The 16,208-nt window shown below is 47.7% G+C and overlaps 1 protein-coding gene across 1 annotated transcript in view; it reads right to left on the bottom strand.

The window, feature by feature from the left end:
* Window positions 1–8,713, bottom strand: part of RCAN1 (regulator of calcineurin 1) — a 95,031-nt gene extending 86,318 nt beyond the window's left edge. Inside the window, exon 1 of the mRNA XM_075542328.1 lies at window positions 8,359–8,713. Coding sequence (XP_075398443.1) covers window positions 8,359–8,601 — 243 coding nt within the window. The 5' untranslated portion in view covers window positions 8,602–8,713. The remainder of the gene's footprint in view (window positions 1–8,358) is intronic.
* Window positions 8,714–16,208: the final 7,495 nt, after the last annotated feature.

Raw genomic sequence — 16,208 nt, 5'->3', positions numbered from 1 at the left:
AGGTTCTTTTCAGGCATAATTTAAATCTGAGAAACCTTCTGCGCAGGGAGAAAACCTTCTTCTGGGCGAGAAAAGTGAACACGGTTTCATAAATGCCTAAATTGTCCCCTGTAATGTATCTAACACAACTGCTACTATGCTGCTCAAAAAACCCCCAAACAATTCACTGCCTAAGAGTCAATCCTGACTCATAGTGAACCCTGTCGGACAGAGCAGAACTGCCCCTGTGGGTTTCCAAGACGCTAACTCTCAGATTTTGCAACATGCTGTCCCAGACTGGACGGCCCTGCGCTGGGTACTGCAAATGGTTAGCATACTAAGAGGCTGGTGATTCAAGGCCACCCAGAAGACAGGCCTGGAGATCTACTTCCATAAACCCAGCCACTTAGACCCTGCGGAGCACAGTTCTACTCTCACACATTCCCCAGCACAGTCACGGCAAAGCACACACAACCTCACGAGTTGATCTATGTACACAGCCCCGACACTCCCAATTTTAAGGGACTAGTCCAATGCTCTGACATTTCGGAGGAGAGCACGTAGCGAGCAGTGTGTGAGCGCAGCTATAGAGGGTGGCACTCAGGTTAAGGCAACATGCTCACTCTAGGTTCAAAGGCACGGGCTGCCCTGCCTTCAGGGAACGAGGCCAAACCACACGCAAAGAGAAGGGAGCTCCCAGACCACCAAGAGCCAGACCCTCAGTTTAGGCTCCCAGGAAATCAAGGCCTAGACAAGTTTCCAGCCCAGAAGTGGAAGCCAGGCTCCCAGGACGATGCTCTTCTCACCAGTGTATGAAGGCCTCAGGTGAGGCCAACCCCCTTCTAGCAGGACAATGGTCCTCTCTCTTGGCTACCAACTAGTCCTCTGGGAGCTGTCCACCTGCTGACACCCAGCCCCTCTGGGTGTTCATAGAAGTATAAGAAATCTTTTTTTTTGAGTTTTTTATTTATTAAAAGATCATTTTATTGGGGGCTTTTACAACCTGTTACAATCCATACATCAACTACTTCAGGCACGTTTGCTCATATGTTGCTGCGATAGTTTATGGTGCAAGCCTGGCTGATAAACACAAGTAGGATTAATCGAAGGGCAGAGGGATAAATGGCTTCGTGAGCCTCGCCTTGCTTGTTCTGTGCCTCAGTTTAAAGGGGTACACTACCTGTGGGATGCCTAGCCTGTGGACTGTGTCGCTGTAAGTTGAGGTCCCTTTAAGCCCACATGATTGGAATGTTCGTCTCTGGAGCTGGGGACCGACAGTTGGTGACCTGCCTTGCTGTTTGCTGCCTGGGTATATAAAGCCCAGCTCTCTCTACAGAAGGGGACTGGCAACTGGCAGCTCTCAAGCCTTAAAGGACTGCTAGTGTCTCACTGCTTTATAATTTAACTGTTTATTTCTTGTATTATCTATCTGTATATAATTTAACGGTTCATTTCTTGAATTCTATATCTATCTTTATAAATATATTTATATATAATTACTAGCAATCTGGTTTGTCTCTCTCGAGAACCCTGTCCAACACAGTTGCCTTCATTCTTTTCTAGACATTTACTTTGTATTGAGTCCTTGGTATCAGCTCCTCTTGTTTTTCTACTCCCCTCGCCTCCATAACCCCTTGATTATAAATTATTTTCATCTCTCACACCAGCCGCTGTCTCCCTTCCTCCATGTTTTCTGTTGTTCTTCCCCCACGAGAGGGGTGCATGGTTATGGTCAATCATTGCGATTGGTTCCCCCTTTCACCCTTCCTCTCCCCAGCTTCCCCTTACCTTTCTGGTATCACTATTCCCACTCCTGTTCCTGGATTCCACATGTCATGAGCCCCCATGTCTTATCTATACCTGTGTACATGCTCCAGTCTAGTCTGAATTGAGGACTACAGTCATGGTAGTGGGGGTGAGGAAGCCTCAAGGAACCAGAGGAATAGAGTGTGTTTCATCAATGCTTTACTGCACCCTGGTGACTCATCCCCTCCCTGTGGCCCTCTGTGGGGAGATTGTTCCACTGTCTACAGAAGGATTTTGGGTCTCTGCTCCAGCCCCCCTCATTCTCAACAATATGTTTTTGTTTGTTTGTTGTGTGTCTTCTGATACCTGTTACCCGGTCCCGGTGACTCCTCATGATAGCACAGGCTGGTGTGCTTCTTCCATGTGGACTTGCTGCTTCTCTGCTGAATGGCTGCTTGTTTAACTTCAAGCCTTTAAGACCGTACATCTTTTAATAGCCAGGCACCATCCACCTTCTTCACATTTGCTTATGCACCTGTTTTGTCTTCAGTGATTGTGTTGGGGGTAAGCATCTCAGAATGTCGAATTGTTAGAACAAAGTGTTCTTGGATTGAGGGAGGGTATAAACAGAGACCTGAAGTCTGTCCCCTACCTCAGTGGATTGCTGTACAAATATATGTACATAGGCCAATACCTCTATTTTTGTGGATTAATGTGTTTACACATGTACACACCTATGCTTATACCTCTATCCATTAAGTATAACAAATCTTAACACATTTAAGACCAGATATTTTTTTTACCAACTTACCCAAGTGGCCATGTATTTTTTCAGCTGTTAGGTATTTTTTTTTGCATTAAACCATAAATGGGTTTACATCTCATCAATTTTTTACCATATTTACTTATAACTTTCAGTTTTTGAATATAAAACGCTGTCTCACACTATGAAACAATATTTTGCAATGTATGCGGAACACTATTACTTTTATGAACTATCATCTTCATGAAATTATAAACTTCTTGTAAAAATAATCAACATAATCCATATTTCTTTGAAAAATTAGAAGAATTGGGGCTAAGAATTTCTTCGCGTCTTTTTGTGTAAAGGGAGACCACCTGAGCGATGTAGGTGATGTTGTACATTTCACTGAGGTTTGGCCGTGTTAAGTGCACAACTCCTTGCCAAACAATTCAAACAAATTGTAACTATTTGATTTAAACAAAATGCATTAAAATGCTACATAAACAAAAAGAACATGAAGACCATCGAGTTTGATAGTTTAACTGATTTAAACACCTAAATAGACGAAGTCATTAAAATATATACAAGCAGACCGCATCTGCAGACAGCGTGTAGAAATCACGAGTTATCTCGTGATCTGTCCGTAACAGATGGCACATGAAACTCAAGTAAATTTGGGATCCATCGGCAATGTGTTAAGCAAGTTTTTTTCTTTTTCTTTTTTCCAAAGAAAAGTGAGTTCCTTCATTAAGAAGGCATAAATGCACTTCTGAAGCGCACTGTCTGAGGGTTTTCAGGTAAAGTTTCATCAACCAAACAAACACCCAGACAACAGAAAAGGCAAGGATGTGTTTCTGTTACTGTATGGAACTGCAGTTCCTGAATGGAACCCAACAGAACATCAGTTAGGAACTCTTAAATGCCTAGGTAGCTTAGTGACGACTGAATACATCCTTAGTCTAAGGAACCACCTAACCATTGCCAACTGTGGCAGTTACAGAATCTCCTGTCAACTTGTGAAGGGGTGGGATCTACCCTGTCAATCAGGCCATAGCCAATGAGGCCTCCATGTGGGCATGGCCTTCTCATGAGGATTCCAGGAACTCCTGTATTCCTCCCTGGAGACGGAGACTCTGTCTGCTTCGTCTTCCTGTTGAGAAGCCACATGTAGCTACACTGATGGAGCCAGAGCCCTGGAGCTGGAGGAGCCATGTGGAGACCCACACTAGTAGTGAGATGCTTCCACCACCACTGGATCCACAAGACTTTCCACCCACTAGCCTGTGATCTTCCTGTATTTGGTATCATTGTATACTGTGTGAGGCTAAAGAGGAATTGATGGACTAGTGTGGACATATGGGGTAATATCAGACTTATGGACTTGATCTGGACAGGGCTGGGATGTTTTCTTAATATACAATTGCTCTTTGATATAAAGTTCTCTCTTACACATATATGAGTGTCTCTGGAATGGCTTCTTTAGTCTACCTGGACTAACACACCAACCATCTAAAGCACATGTAATTACAGGCGCGTTTGTTTGCAATGGGCGTGAGACTCTCCCTAATAATATCCCTACAGGCTATTGATGATGCAAATGTATTTGCTAGGTAAACACTGAATGAACATTATGTCTTCATTATGAGTTATTTACCATAATGATGGTGGTGATCCACTAGCAAAAGCAAACCTCTCGCAGGTGGGACCAAACTGCTATGGTCACTGAATGCCTTCAGCTAGAAACGCCCAAGTGCCCGAAGGGTTTTGCTCTCTTGCTTTCTTTGCTGCAAGGCTAAGAAAGCAGCAGAACCTGGAGAAGGACACTGTGCTTGCTAAAGTGGAAGAAACAAGACGAAGACCCTCGACGAGATGGATGGGCCCTGGCTGCAGCACTGGGCTCCGGCCTGGGGAGGACCGTGAGGGTGGTGGTACCGAGGGCGCTATGAGTCCTCACTGACTGGACAGCACCCAGCAACCACAACAAGGTTAGAGGATGACATGACCCTACGCAGAGAGGTTGACGCAGCGCTTCGACTTCACCCGGGTGACCAGCCAGCCAGGGTTAAGAAGATAAGATGGTGCTGGGGCTTGTGTCAGAACCGCAGCTAATGTCTGGCTTGGGGCAACAACCTTAAAGTAGACTCGCATTTTCATGATGCCGCCCAAGGAAGAGAGACTTGTAAAATCACACGGCCGCTAGTTCAGAACCACACGAAGCCATGTCTTCCCACCGAGAGGGGCTGTTGTAACTACATAAGAAACCGTCTCCTGGAAGACTCCCAGTGACCTGTGGAATCGTGCGCGTACACAAGCTGCCAACCCGAAGGCGGGGGGTTTGAGTCTACCCTCAGAAGAAAAGCCTGGGAAAAAAAGCCTGGGGATGTACCTGCAAACACCAGCCACTGAAACTCCGACAGAGCACGGTTACACACACACACACACACACACACACACACACACACGGGCACCCTGAGTACCAGACAAACCCCAGCTCTGTTAAAGGGGGGTCCGTGCAGCCAAAGAACTCTGCTCACCGAACAAGGCGGCCAGAGCGCTACAAGCATGTGTCCTCGCCTACTGTGTTTTACATCTCACAGGGTGCTACACCTGGGCTGCTAGCACATGAAGGTAGGCTTCTGCCTCCCTCCTTTCGGAAATGCCTGACCCTCTCAACAAAGAGAGTGTGAGGTTTCATTTCTCCATTCCTAACACCACTGCCCCCAGATACATGGTGGGCTGCTAAGGTTATAAGGTCAGTAGTTCAAAACCACCAGCTGCTCTACAGGAGATAAGTGAGGCTCACCTTTAAGGCTACCTGAGCCCTGTGATGTGGCCGCAGCCATCACATCCACACTGCAATCTGCATCATCGCAGGGGGCTGCGTGAGTCTGAAGAGGGACTTAAGGACTAACATCGAACTTATGGACTTGATCGAGACTGGGCTGGGATGTTTCCTAGACATGCAATTTCTTCTGGATACAAAGCTCTTTCTTACACATGTATGAGTGTCACTGGATTTGTTTCTCTAGTCAACCCGGCCTAGCGCAGCCACTCTCTACACTTCCACCCATCTCTGGACCCTGAAAGACTGCCAGGTGGGCTCTGTCAATGAGACCGGAGGAATGGGACAGTCAGTCCCGTGTGCCCTGACAGCCCTTATTGATCCCCTCACTCCTGACCCAGGCACCAGCTCTTCATTCAAACCTCAAAGGAGCACTGGTAGTGCTCGTGGACAGCTAACCCAAAGGTCAGCGGTTCAAACCCATCAGTTGCTCCTGGGGAGAACCATGAAGTTGTCTGTTCCTGCAAACCTTTACAAAGCCTCGGGAACCCTAACTAGGGCTGTTCGAGCTGGAAATGACTCAGTCACGGTGGGTTGTGCTGTTTTTCATTCAAACCTCCTTCAAAATAGAAAGCAGGAAGCTGATCACCTTCACCACCGAACCTCCTGGGTTTGGACAGTGTCTGGAACATGGCTGTTGAGGAAATGCTGCCCTGCCCTGGGCCGCATCCAGGACCCGCTGCAGATCGGACCACTAGGATCCACAGGGTTTTCGGGGGCTGATTGTTAGAAGTAGACCAGCAGGCCTTTCTTGCTAGTCTGTCTGGAAGCTCAGCGGAAGCTAGTTCAATATCATAGCAGCATGCAGCATAGCTCCACTGACAGGTGAGTCACAGCTGCAGATTAGGTTCACCGACGGGGAATTGAACCCTGGTCTCCTGTGTGGAAGATGAGAATTCTATCATGGAATACCACGTCCCCTGGAACAGAGTAAGCATTCAATACAGCGGATGAGTGAAGGCTCACCCAGTTTCTGCTCAAAGTATCACCTGATTAATAAGACCTGCCCTGAGAATCTTATGTAAAGTGGTCATCCTTCTCCTCGCCTTCATGCCTTCCTCCTTATTCGTCTTCCTTTTCTTCACGGGCAGCTTCACCTCCTGACCTATTTGACATGCGTGTATTGCCTCTCGCCCCCGCAGGAACGACCGTAGGCGGACGTGGTATTTTCTGCACTGCTGTTCCCTCAGAGAGGGGTCCTGCTGGGCTGCAAGCTCGTTGGTTCAAATACGACGAGGCCGCCTGCTCTTGTACAGATTGTAGGCGCCAATACCCTACGACGCAGTAGTCCACGCTGTCCAACAGGGTCACCGTGAGTCCGAGTCCACCTGACAGCAGTAGGATGGTTTGGCTTTTGTTTCCTTTTATGGACCCCTCAGTGTCGAAAACAGTGCCCAGCTCAGAGGACAGTCTCAATAAACATGTGTCAAACGAATAACTGGCAAAGTGGGCAGATGTTCGTACATAACAATTTCAGGTGTGTCCCCAACACTCACTGGGAAGAATCAGGCACTAAGGAGCCCTCGCAGTATAGTGGTTACACACTGGACTGCATTCTACAAGGTCAGCAGTTCGAAACCACCAGCTGCTCCGTGGGAGAAAGACTGAGCTTTCTACTTCCATAAAGAGTTAGTCTCAGAAACCCACAGGGGCAGTTCTACCCTGCCCTACAGTGTTGGTCACCATCAACTCCATGGTAGTGAGTTTGGTTTGGGGGCATTGCTAGGATCCCTGGGGGCAGAGTAGGGGACAGATTGGGTTGCTAATCTCAAGGTCAGCAGTCCAAACCCACCAGCCAGTCCACAGAACAAAGATGAGGCTTCTAAAGTTCATAAAGATTTACTGCTCAGGAACCCACAGGGGCAGTTCTTTCTGTCCATGGGTCCCCTAAGAGTAAAAAACTGACTTGATGGCAGTCAGTTTGGAGTTTGTTTGTTTGTTTGTTTGACATAATGCAACAGTCACCCAAGCAAACAAGTCCATTCTTACAAGACCTGACCTTAGTCCAGTAGATGGAGAGGTCAGGATTCCTACGAGAGAGCCTTGACCTGCTGGGGAGGCCCGGCCCAGTATGTGAAGAAAAGGCTTTAGTGTATGAAGAGTAAGACCTTGTGCTCTTTTCATGTGTGGCTCTAGAAAGCACGAGTGGATGCTCTCTTACGTATGCCGCCATTGGACATCCTTCTGAAAGGACATGGGCATATAAATAAATTATAGATACATGGGACTAACATACACCAATCGCAATACCTCCTGGCAGCCACCTTCGACGACAGTTCATTGACAGTCCAGACTCGGGGGTCAAGCCCTGAGAGCACTGTTTTTCCCCCTTGGATTTTTCTGACAGTTGCTCTCTTGATGGGGCAGCTCAGAAAGACTGGCTTCGTTTGCCCTGCCTCCAGTGTCCGGAATCCATTCTGCACAGTAGGTGCAGATTTGAGCTCAATTCCTTCTCCTTACCTGCCAGTCATTACTCACACCTGCCCCGACGCTGTATGGATTTGGGGGAGATAATCATCTCACAAGGGACCCAGTGTTCTCCAGAGTGGGACATCACTGTGGGTCTAGATTCCGTCACTCAATATCCTAAAGGCCTTGAAAATGGGCCCCCTTCCCCTCCAGACACCAGACGCCCCAAACTGGCCAGCCACGGGATAATGAGCAGCCAGGGCTCCGCACCCAAACATCGGCTTCTCTTCCAGGAGCGCAGACAGGGCCATCCTACTTATGAGCCGCGAGTCACGTCAGCTCTCAACGCCTGTTTCCTTGTCCCCATGAATGAGGAGACCCTCCCCGAAGACTAAAACATTGGGCGGCGGTCAAGGCCCCCGGGTCGGTGCACCCGAGGACGCTGGGGGGCTAATTCATTCCCGGGGCATCCTTTAGACACCGGGGGAGGGGCAGCTCCGGGAGGCGCCCAAGGAAAACGAACCCCAACGGCTGCCCAGCGCGCAGATGGCGCCTCCAGACCCGCCCCCGACCCCGGGGGTCTAGGGCCGGAGACGCAGCCCGCCCGGGCAACAAGTGTCCCCCCGCCCGGCCTCACCCGGTACAGGCCGTCCGCGAACACGCGAGGGTCCAGGTGGCAGGCGATGGTGGCGCTGGGCAGGTCCTGCAGGTCCACCTCCTCCATCTCACAGTCGATAAAGCTCCAGTCGCCGCGGTCCTCGTTGGCCTCGGCCGCCCCGGACAACGGCTCGAAGGGCCGCAGCGTCACCCCGGGCCGCGCTCGCGCCCCCGCCGCCTCGGCCACCGCCCCGAGTCGGGGCCCGGCCACAGCGCCCTCCATGCCAACGCCCGCGCGCGCCGAGCGCCCCGCCGGGTCCTCGCGTTCGCGCGTCCGCACCGCGGCTGCGGGCTCCGGGTTGAAGCCCCTCGTGCACGCGCCGCAGCCGGGGCCGTTGCCCACGACTCCCGGAGACGCGGCCTCCGAGCGCCCGCCCCGCCCGCCGCCTCTCCGCGCGGGCGGGGCACCGGCTCCCGGCTCGCCCAGCCCCGAAGGCGGAGCCTCGGCCGGAGGCTGGCGGCCCCTTTAAGGCAGGCACCCGCTGGGCGGGGGGAGCGCTCCCTTCCAGGAGGGAAGGCCAATGAAGGCGCAGCACTCTCGTCACGTGATCTTTAACCCTGACGCCTCAAGGGCGGCCATGTTGGGTAAGGGCAAAGGTCTCCTGCCCGGCCCCTTTTTGGACAGCAGGTGCCTGCTGATGGGTGCCAAGCAGGGTTCCGTGTGCCCTGCGATAGCGGAGGAGGCCGTGCTCCTGGGGTTCCTGGGCGGTCACGGCTTACGCGACAAGGACTATCTTTGGGGAATTTAAGTGACATCGAGTCACTTGCTATTGTGCCATGTACGGCCATTACCAAATGGGTAGACTCCAACCGTTAGAGGCTTACCAAAGGAGAGAGCTTGAAAAAGTTATAAAAATTTTTCCTTTATGTTAAAACTCCACTCTCCCACGAACTTTCTGAAGCTCCCTCTTAAACCAAAAGACAAACTCATGGCCATTGAGTTGATTCCGACTCGTGGCGACCTTATAGGAGAGTACAACTGCCTCTGTAGGTTTCCAAGGCTGGACATCTTCACCAGATCACGGAGCGCTGGTGGGTTGGAATCACACACCTTTCCTTTGCCAGCCTGCTTTACCACCTCCACCTCCACCACCACTTCCACTTCCACTTCCACCTCCACCTCCACCTCCACCTCCACCTCCACCTCCACCTCCACCACCACCTCCACCTCCACCTCCACCTCCACCTCCACCTCCACCTCCACCTCCACCTCCACTTCCACCTCCACTACCACCTCCACCTCCATCTCCTCCTCCACCACCACCTCCGCCATCAACAACTCCACCCCCAACACCTCCACCAACACCTCCACCTCCACCCACCACCACCACCACCACCATGGCTCCTTATCACCCAAACCAAAAAACAAACTCACTGCCCTATTATCTAATGGGTATGCTGGCTCAGAGCTCCCTATAGCTACCCCTGTGAGTTTCCAAGACTGTAATGTTACTGGAGTACAGTTGAAAATAAGGATTGAGCTAGAAGATGATACAATATCATACTTTTATATTTTAATATATTCATCTCTACATCCCTTCAAAATTTAAATAGTTAGAAATAACTTTGTGTTATCAGTCTGTATGCTTAAAGAGCCTTGGTGGTGCTGCGAGTTAAGCATTGGATAGGTGACCAGAAAGCCCAAGGTTCAAACCCACCAGTTGCCCCAAGGGAGAAAGAGGAGCGTGTCTGCTCCTGTAAAGACTTAAGGTCTTGGAAGCCCTGTATTAGATAGTAGGCCAATAGGAGCTGTAAGGAGTCCAGGAGGCGTAGAGAGTTCCCCGCTGGGATACTAGCCACAAGGTCAGCAGATGGGAGAAACCACTAGGCTTTGAGTGGGAGATCACGGTCAGCAGGAATGAACTCAATGGCAGTGGCTTTGGTTGAGTTAATGACGTGTGCTCTCGGAGCTCTGCTGGTGTCATGTTAAAGCACTCGGTGTGACAGGAAGGTCTGTGGTTCGAACCCACCATGGGCTATTCTGAGTGAGAAATAATGAGACAGTCAGCTTCTGTCTGTGAAGATTCACAACCCACAGAACCATAAAGGGCAGCTCTACCCTGACCTACTTAGGGGTCAGAATTCTAATTCACCCACTGAGGTGGTTTTGTCACCAAGCTTGGTGGCTCAATGGGTAAGCGCTGGGCTGCTAACTTATTGATTGATGGGTTCCAGTGGATATTACAGACTAGAAAACCCTCTGATACTGTTTTACATTTCCACATGGGTTTGCTATGAACTGAAGTCAACTTGATAGCATCTAACAACAACCCCAAGGTAGGTGGTTCAAACCCACCAGCCACCCTGAAGGAGAAAGTTGAGGCTGTCTTGTTCTCATAAAGATTTAGTCTCAGAAGCCCTAAAGAACAGCCCTACTCTGTCCTATAAGCATTGCTATGAGTCAGAATTAACTCAATGACAGTGGAATTGGGGTGTAACAACAACTATGTACAATAGGGAATTGCATTAGATAAGAAATTGGCCCTTACCTGGTTTGCAGAAGGCAACGGATAACCATGGAAGCAGGGTTCCCGCATGGGTTAAGTCTCCAGTGAACCCCCTCTGAGTACAGTCCAGGGATAATGAATAGCCTTGCTCTCCGGCACAGAGCACTGTGAAGTTGATTGTGGCATGTGTTAGGTTAAAATATGACTTCCCTTTTGACCCACTTTAAAGTTATTTCAGTTTTTAATATTTCCTGGAAGCTTTTCTAGGTATTATCTAGTCGTGATTGTTAAATTTTGTTGTTGTTGTTTGTTTTCTTTGTATAATTTTATATGCTTGTATTTTGTTTTGTGATGTTCTGTATATGAAATCTAAGATAGTCTAGATCTACAGGGATGGTGACTGGATACACAGCAGGGGAGGGTGGGGGAAATAGGGAGCTTTCAACAATGAATATGAGAACATGTTCTGAGATTGATGGTGGCGATGATTGCACAGCTCCTCTTCATGTGATTGCATGATTAAATTGTATGATACATGTGGTAGTCATATAATTTAATGTCAACTTCATCAATGAGTCTAGGGGTGGAGTCTAGCCTGTCAATCAGGTCGCAGCCTGATGCCTCCTTATGGGTGTGGCCTTCTCATGAGGATTCTGTTAACTTCCTCTCTACCTCCCTGGAGGCAGGACACACTCTTTTCTTCACCTTCCTGTTGACAAGTCACATGGAGCCATGCTGATGGCAGCCAGAGCCCTGGAGATGCTTCCACCACCACTGGATCCACAGGACTCCCACCCACCGGCCTGTAGTCTTCCTACATTCAGCATCATCTCATGTGTTGTGTGAATCTGAAGAGAAATTTATGGACTAGCATCGGACATTTGGTTAATATCAGACTTATGGACTTGATCTGGACAGGGCTGAGATGTTTTCTCAATATACAATTGCTCTGTGATATAAAGCTCTCTCTTAAACATATATGAGTATCCTGGATCTGTTTCTCTAGTCCACCACGTCTTAGATAATATGTAAAGTATATGACAATAAAACTATTTTAAAAATTGAAGCTTGCCTTAGGGAGTTTACAAAAGGAAAGCCAAAACCAAATCCATTGCCATCAAGTTAATTGTGACTCAAAGTGACCCTAGAAGATAGAGTAGAACTGCTCCTTAGGGATCGTGAGTCTGTAAATCTTTATTGAAGTCATTCAAAAATAAACAGAACACATGGGATCATTCTAGGCTGACATGGACTGGCATTCGCTATTTTGAATCAGAAAGTCATGTGGTTTACTATGCCAAGAATTACCTAATCAAAGGAATGGCATTGAATTCACCATAAAAAAAGACTTCTCAAGCTATGTCTTAAAGTAGAGTGCTGTCTGTGAGAGGAACATATCCATCTACATACAAGGAAATTCAATTAATACAACTGTTATTCAAATGTATGCACCAACTACTGAAGCTAGCAAAGAAAATGAGGAGTTCTGCCATTGTCTTCAGTCAGAAATTGATCAAACATGTTATCAAGACGCATGGATAAGTATTGGCAATTAGATAAAAAATGTTGGAAACAAAGAGGAAGGAACAGTAATTGGAAAATATGGTCTTGGCGATAGAAAGTTTTTGAGAACTTGAAAGGCAAATATGTAAACGTGGACTTTGCCAGATAAAATACACAAATCAAATTGACCAGGTCTGAAAGAAGAGATGATGGAGAAGCTCATTGTTGCAGCTAAAAGCAGGCCAAGGACTGACTGTGGAACAGATAATCAATTGCTCATGTGTAAGTTCTGGTTGAAACTAAAGAAAACTGAAACAAATCTACAAGAACCAAAATATGACTTTGATTATACACCACCCAGATTTTCCAGCCTATCCCAAGAACAGATTTGCAACATGGAACACTAATGAGAGAAGACTTGATGAGCTGTGGGATTACATCAAACCATCATTTTTATTCATGAGGAAAGCAAAAGACCATTAAAGTGTTTTTTTAAAGACATAAAAGACATTTAGAAGACATAAAAAGACATTAAAGTCAATGTCAAAAGAGACTCTGAGACTTGCCCTTACCCATAGAGTAGCTAGGACAAATGAAAGACAGGATGAAGTCAAAGAGCTGAATGGGAAATGTCAAAGGCAGCTCCAGAAGAATAAAATATTATAATAAAAAGTGCAAAGCCCTAGACTTGAAATCCAAAAGGGAAGACCCCACTCAGCATATCTTTAACGGAAAGAACTAAAAAAAATTTCAAACTTTGAGTTGCAATCTTGAAAGATTCTATGGGCAAAATATTGAATGATGCTGGAAGCATCCAAAGAAGATGGAAAGAATATACAGTCATGGTACCAAAAATAACTGGTAGACATTCCATCATTTCAATAGATAGCATATGAGCAAAGCAAGAACCAATGGTACTGACGTAAAAAGTTCAAGATACACTGAAAGCATTAGCCAAAAACAAGGCTCCAGCAGTTTATCAAATAACAATTGAAATGTTTCAACCAGCTGATAAAGCACTGGAAGCACTCACTCATCTATGCCAGGAAATTTGGAAGACAGCTGCTTGGCCAACTGACTGGAAGGGATCCATCCATATTTGTACCCATTCCAAAAAAGGATGACCCAACAGAATGCTCAAATTATGGAACAATAACATTGATGTCATGGGTTAGGGTTCTCTAGAGAGACAAAACCAGATTGCTAGAGAGAGAGAGAGACAAGCAAGGCGAAGCTCACCGAGCCATTTATCTCTCCGCCCTTCAATTAATCCTACTTGCGTTTAGCAATCAGGCTGGTACAATAAACTATCGCATGCCATCTGCAAGTAAAATGTTGCTGAAGATCAAGAACAGTTGCAGGAGTACAGAGAAGATTCAGAAGAGGATGGAATAAGGGCTATCATTGCTGATGTTACATAGGTCTTGACTGAAAACAGAGAATACCAGAAAGATTTTTTAGTTTGTTTCATTGACTATGTGAACCCGTTAGCCTTGTGGATCTTAACAAACTATGCTCCTGAAGAACTTGTACTGTGCACAGAACAAGGTAATTCTGCATGGTTTAAAATCAGGAAAGGTGTGCCTCAGGGTGGTATCCTCTTACCATACTTACTCCATCACTATACTGAGCAAATCATCAGAGAAGCTGGATTATATGAAAAAGTATGTGGCATCAAGAGTGGAGGGTGGCTTATTAACCTGCGACACAAAAGTGCTTGCTGAAGGTGAGGAGGACTTCAAGCCTTGTTAATGAACATCAAGGATTGTGACTTTCAGTATGGATTACAACTCAATTTAAGGAAAATCATAATCCTCACAACTAGACCATCGTGATAAATGGAGAAAAGAGTGAAGCTGTCAAGGATTTTGGCCATAATCAATTGCTCGTGAAATCAAGAGAACCCACACTGCATTGCATGGAATGATTCTGCTGCATGAGACCTCTTTAAAGTGTTGAAAAGGAAGGATGCTACTTTGAGGACTAAGGTGCAGTGAGTCAAGCCGTGGTATTTTCAGTAGCCTCATCTGCATGTGAGAGTGGAACATTGCATCAGGAAGACCAAACGAAACTCAGTGCATTTGAGTTGGCAAAGAATACCGAAAGTGCCACGGATTGCCCAAAGAACAAGCACATCTGTTTTGGAAGAAGTGCAGCCAAAATACACCTGAGAGGCAAGGATGGTGAGACTTCGTCTCATGTATTTTGGATCAGGAGAGACCGGTCCCTGGAGAAGGACATCATGCTTGGTAAAGTAGAGGGGCAGCAATAAACGAGGAAGGCTCTCAACAAGATGAATTGACCCAGTGACCGCAATAGCGGGTTCAAATATGAGGACAATTGTGAGGATGGTGCAGGACGGGGCACTGTTCCTTCAGAGGTACGTGAGTCAGAACCAACTCGGAGTAGCTGGTGGGTTTGAACCACCGAGCTTATGATTAGCAGCCTATTCACTCCAGGGTTCCTAAAAGGCAAAGAGAAGAACTCAGCTGTGCCTGTACCTTGCTTTCCTCCTACACAATGGTTCCTTCGCTGTGAAGGGCAGTAGGTTGGAGTCAAAAGCCTGGGTCGGAAGGTCAGCTCTGTCCTTAGTGAGTTGTGTAGCCTTGGAAAAGTAGCCTGAATCTGTTTCCTCGCCGGGACAATGAGGTCACACCTCACGAACGTCCAGCAGATGTTTCATGAGGAGCCCTGTTGGTGCGGTGGGTACGTGCCGGACTACTAACCTTAAGGCCGGCTGTTGGAAACCACCAGCTATTCTGAGGGTGAAAGATGAAGCTTGCTCGTCCCGTCCTGCAAATGCACCGGAGAAGTTCTACCCTGTCCTACCGCCTTGCTGGGAGTCAGAATCCACTTGAGGGCAGCCAGGGGGGATTCGGGTTTGAGATGCTCCATAACATTTATGTGCTAGGTTCTTTGAAGGATAGTCAATCGGAGGTGTATTGACCCTTAAAGTAGTAGTCTTTCCTTCTAGTCAGAGTGTCTGATTACATCAATGTATTCAATTAAGGAGAAAAACAACAACAACAACTCAGCAAGCTGATTCTGACTCATGGCGACCCATATCTAGTCTCCGTGAGTAAACCTTGATGGGGCAGGCAGCCTCTCTCCCTTGGAGAAGCTGGTGGATTCAAACCACTGACCTTGCCGTCAGCGGCCCGACAGATAACCTGCTAACAGCCGGGATTTCTCCAGAACCTGCCGTGTGTAAGGTGTGGGTGTAAGGTGTCCCAGATGCTGTTGTGACCATTTAAGGCAGCAGTTCTCAACCTGTGGGTTGTGACCCCTGTGGGGGTCAAACAACCCTTTCACAGGAGTTGGCTGATTAATACAGTAGCAAAATTGCAGCGATGAAGTAGCAACGAAAATCATTTTATAGTTGGGGAGGGGTCACCACAACTTGAACTGTGTTAAAGGGCCGCGGCATTAGGAAGGTTGAGAACCACGGATTTAAGGGTTCGTTGTGTCCTCAAGGGGAGAAGTAAGACAGCTACAGAGGGAACTCACAGGAAAATGGAAAGTGACATAGGATGAGGAGCCACTGAAACCCGCCTTCTTTGCTGTGGAAAATCACGTGGCTGTTCCTCAAAAAGGTAGACGTCCACTTAGCCTGCGGCCCAGCCATGCGGATCCTAGGGAACAAAAGCCCACATCCACACGAAACTAGCCCCCAGCACAGGGGAAGCAACCAAAATGGCCACCAACCCAAATGTATCCCTTATCATGGACTATTCCTCAAGTCCCTGAAAGGACTAGCGCGCTGATTCATGCCTCAACGAGCGGGGATCTTGAAGATGTTGCCCTGGGAGAGCAGCCTGTCCCCAAAGGCCACAGCCTGTCCCATGATTCCATTCACGAGAACTGCCAAGAATGGACAAAT

This window comes from Tenrec ecaudatus, chromosome 2, assembly GCF_050624435.1.
Source record: "Tenrec ecaudatus isolate mTenEca1 chromosome 2, mTenEca1.hap1, whole genome shotgun sequence".
Taxonomy (NCBI): Eukaryota; Metazoa; Chordata; class Mammalia; order Afrosoricida; family Tenrecidae; genus Tenrec; species Tenrec ecaudatus.
This window is presented reverse-complemented; position numbering and strand designations above follow the sequence as displayed.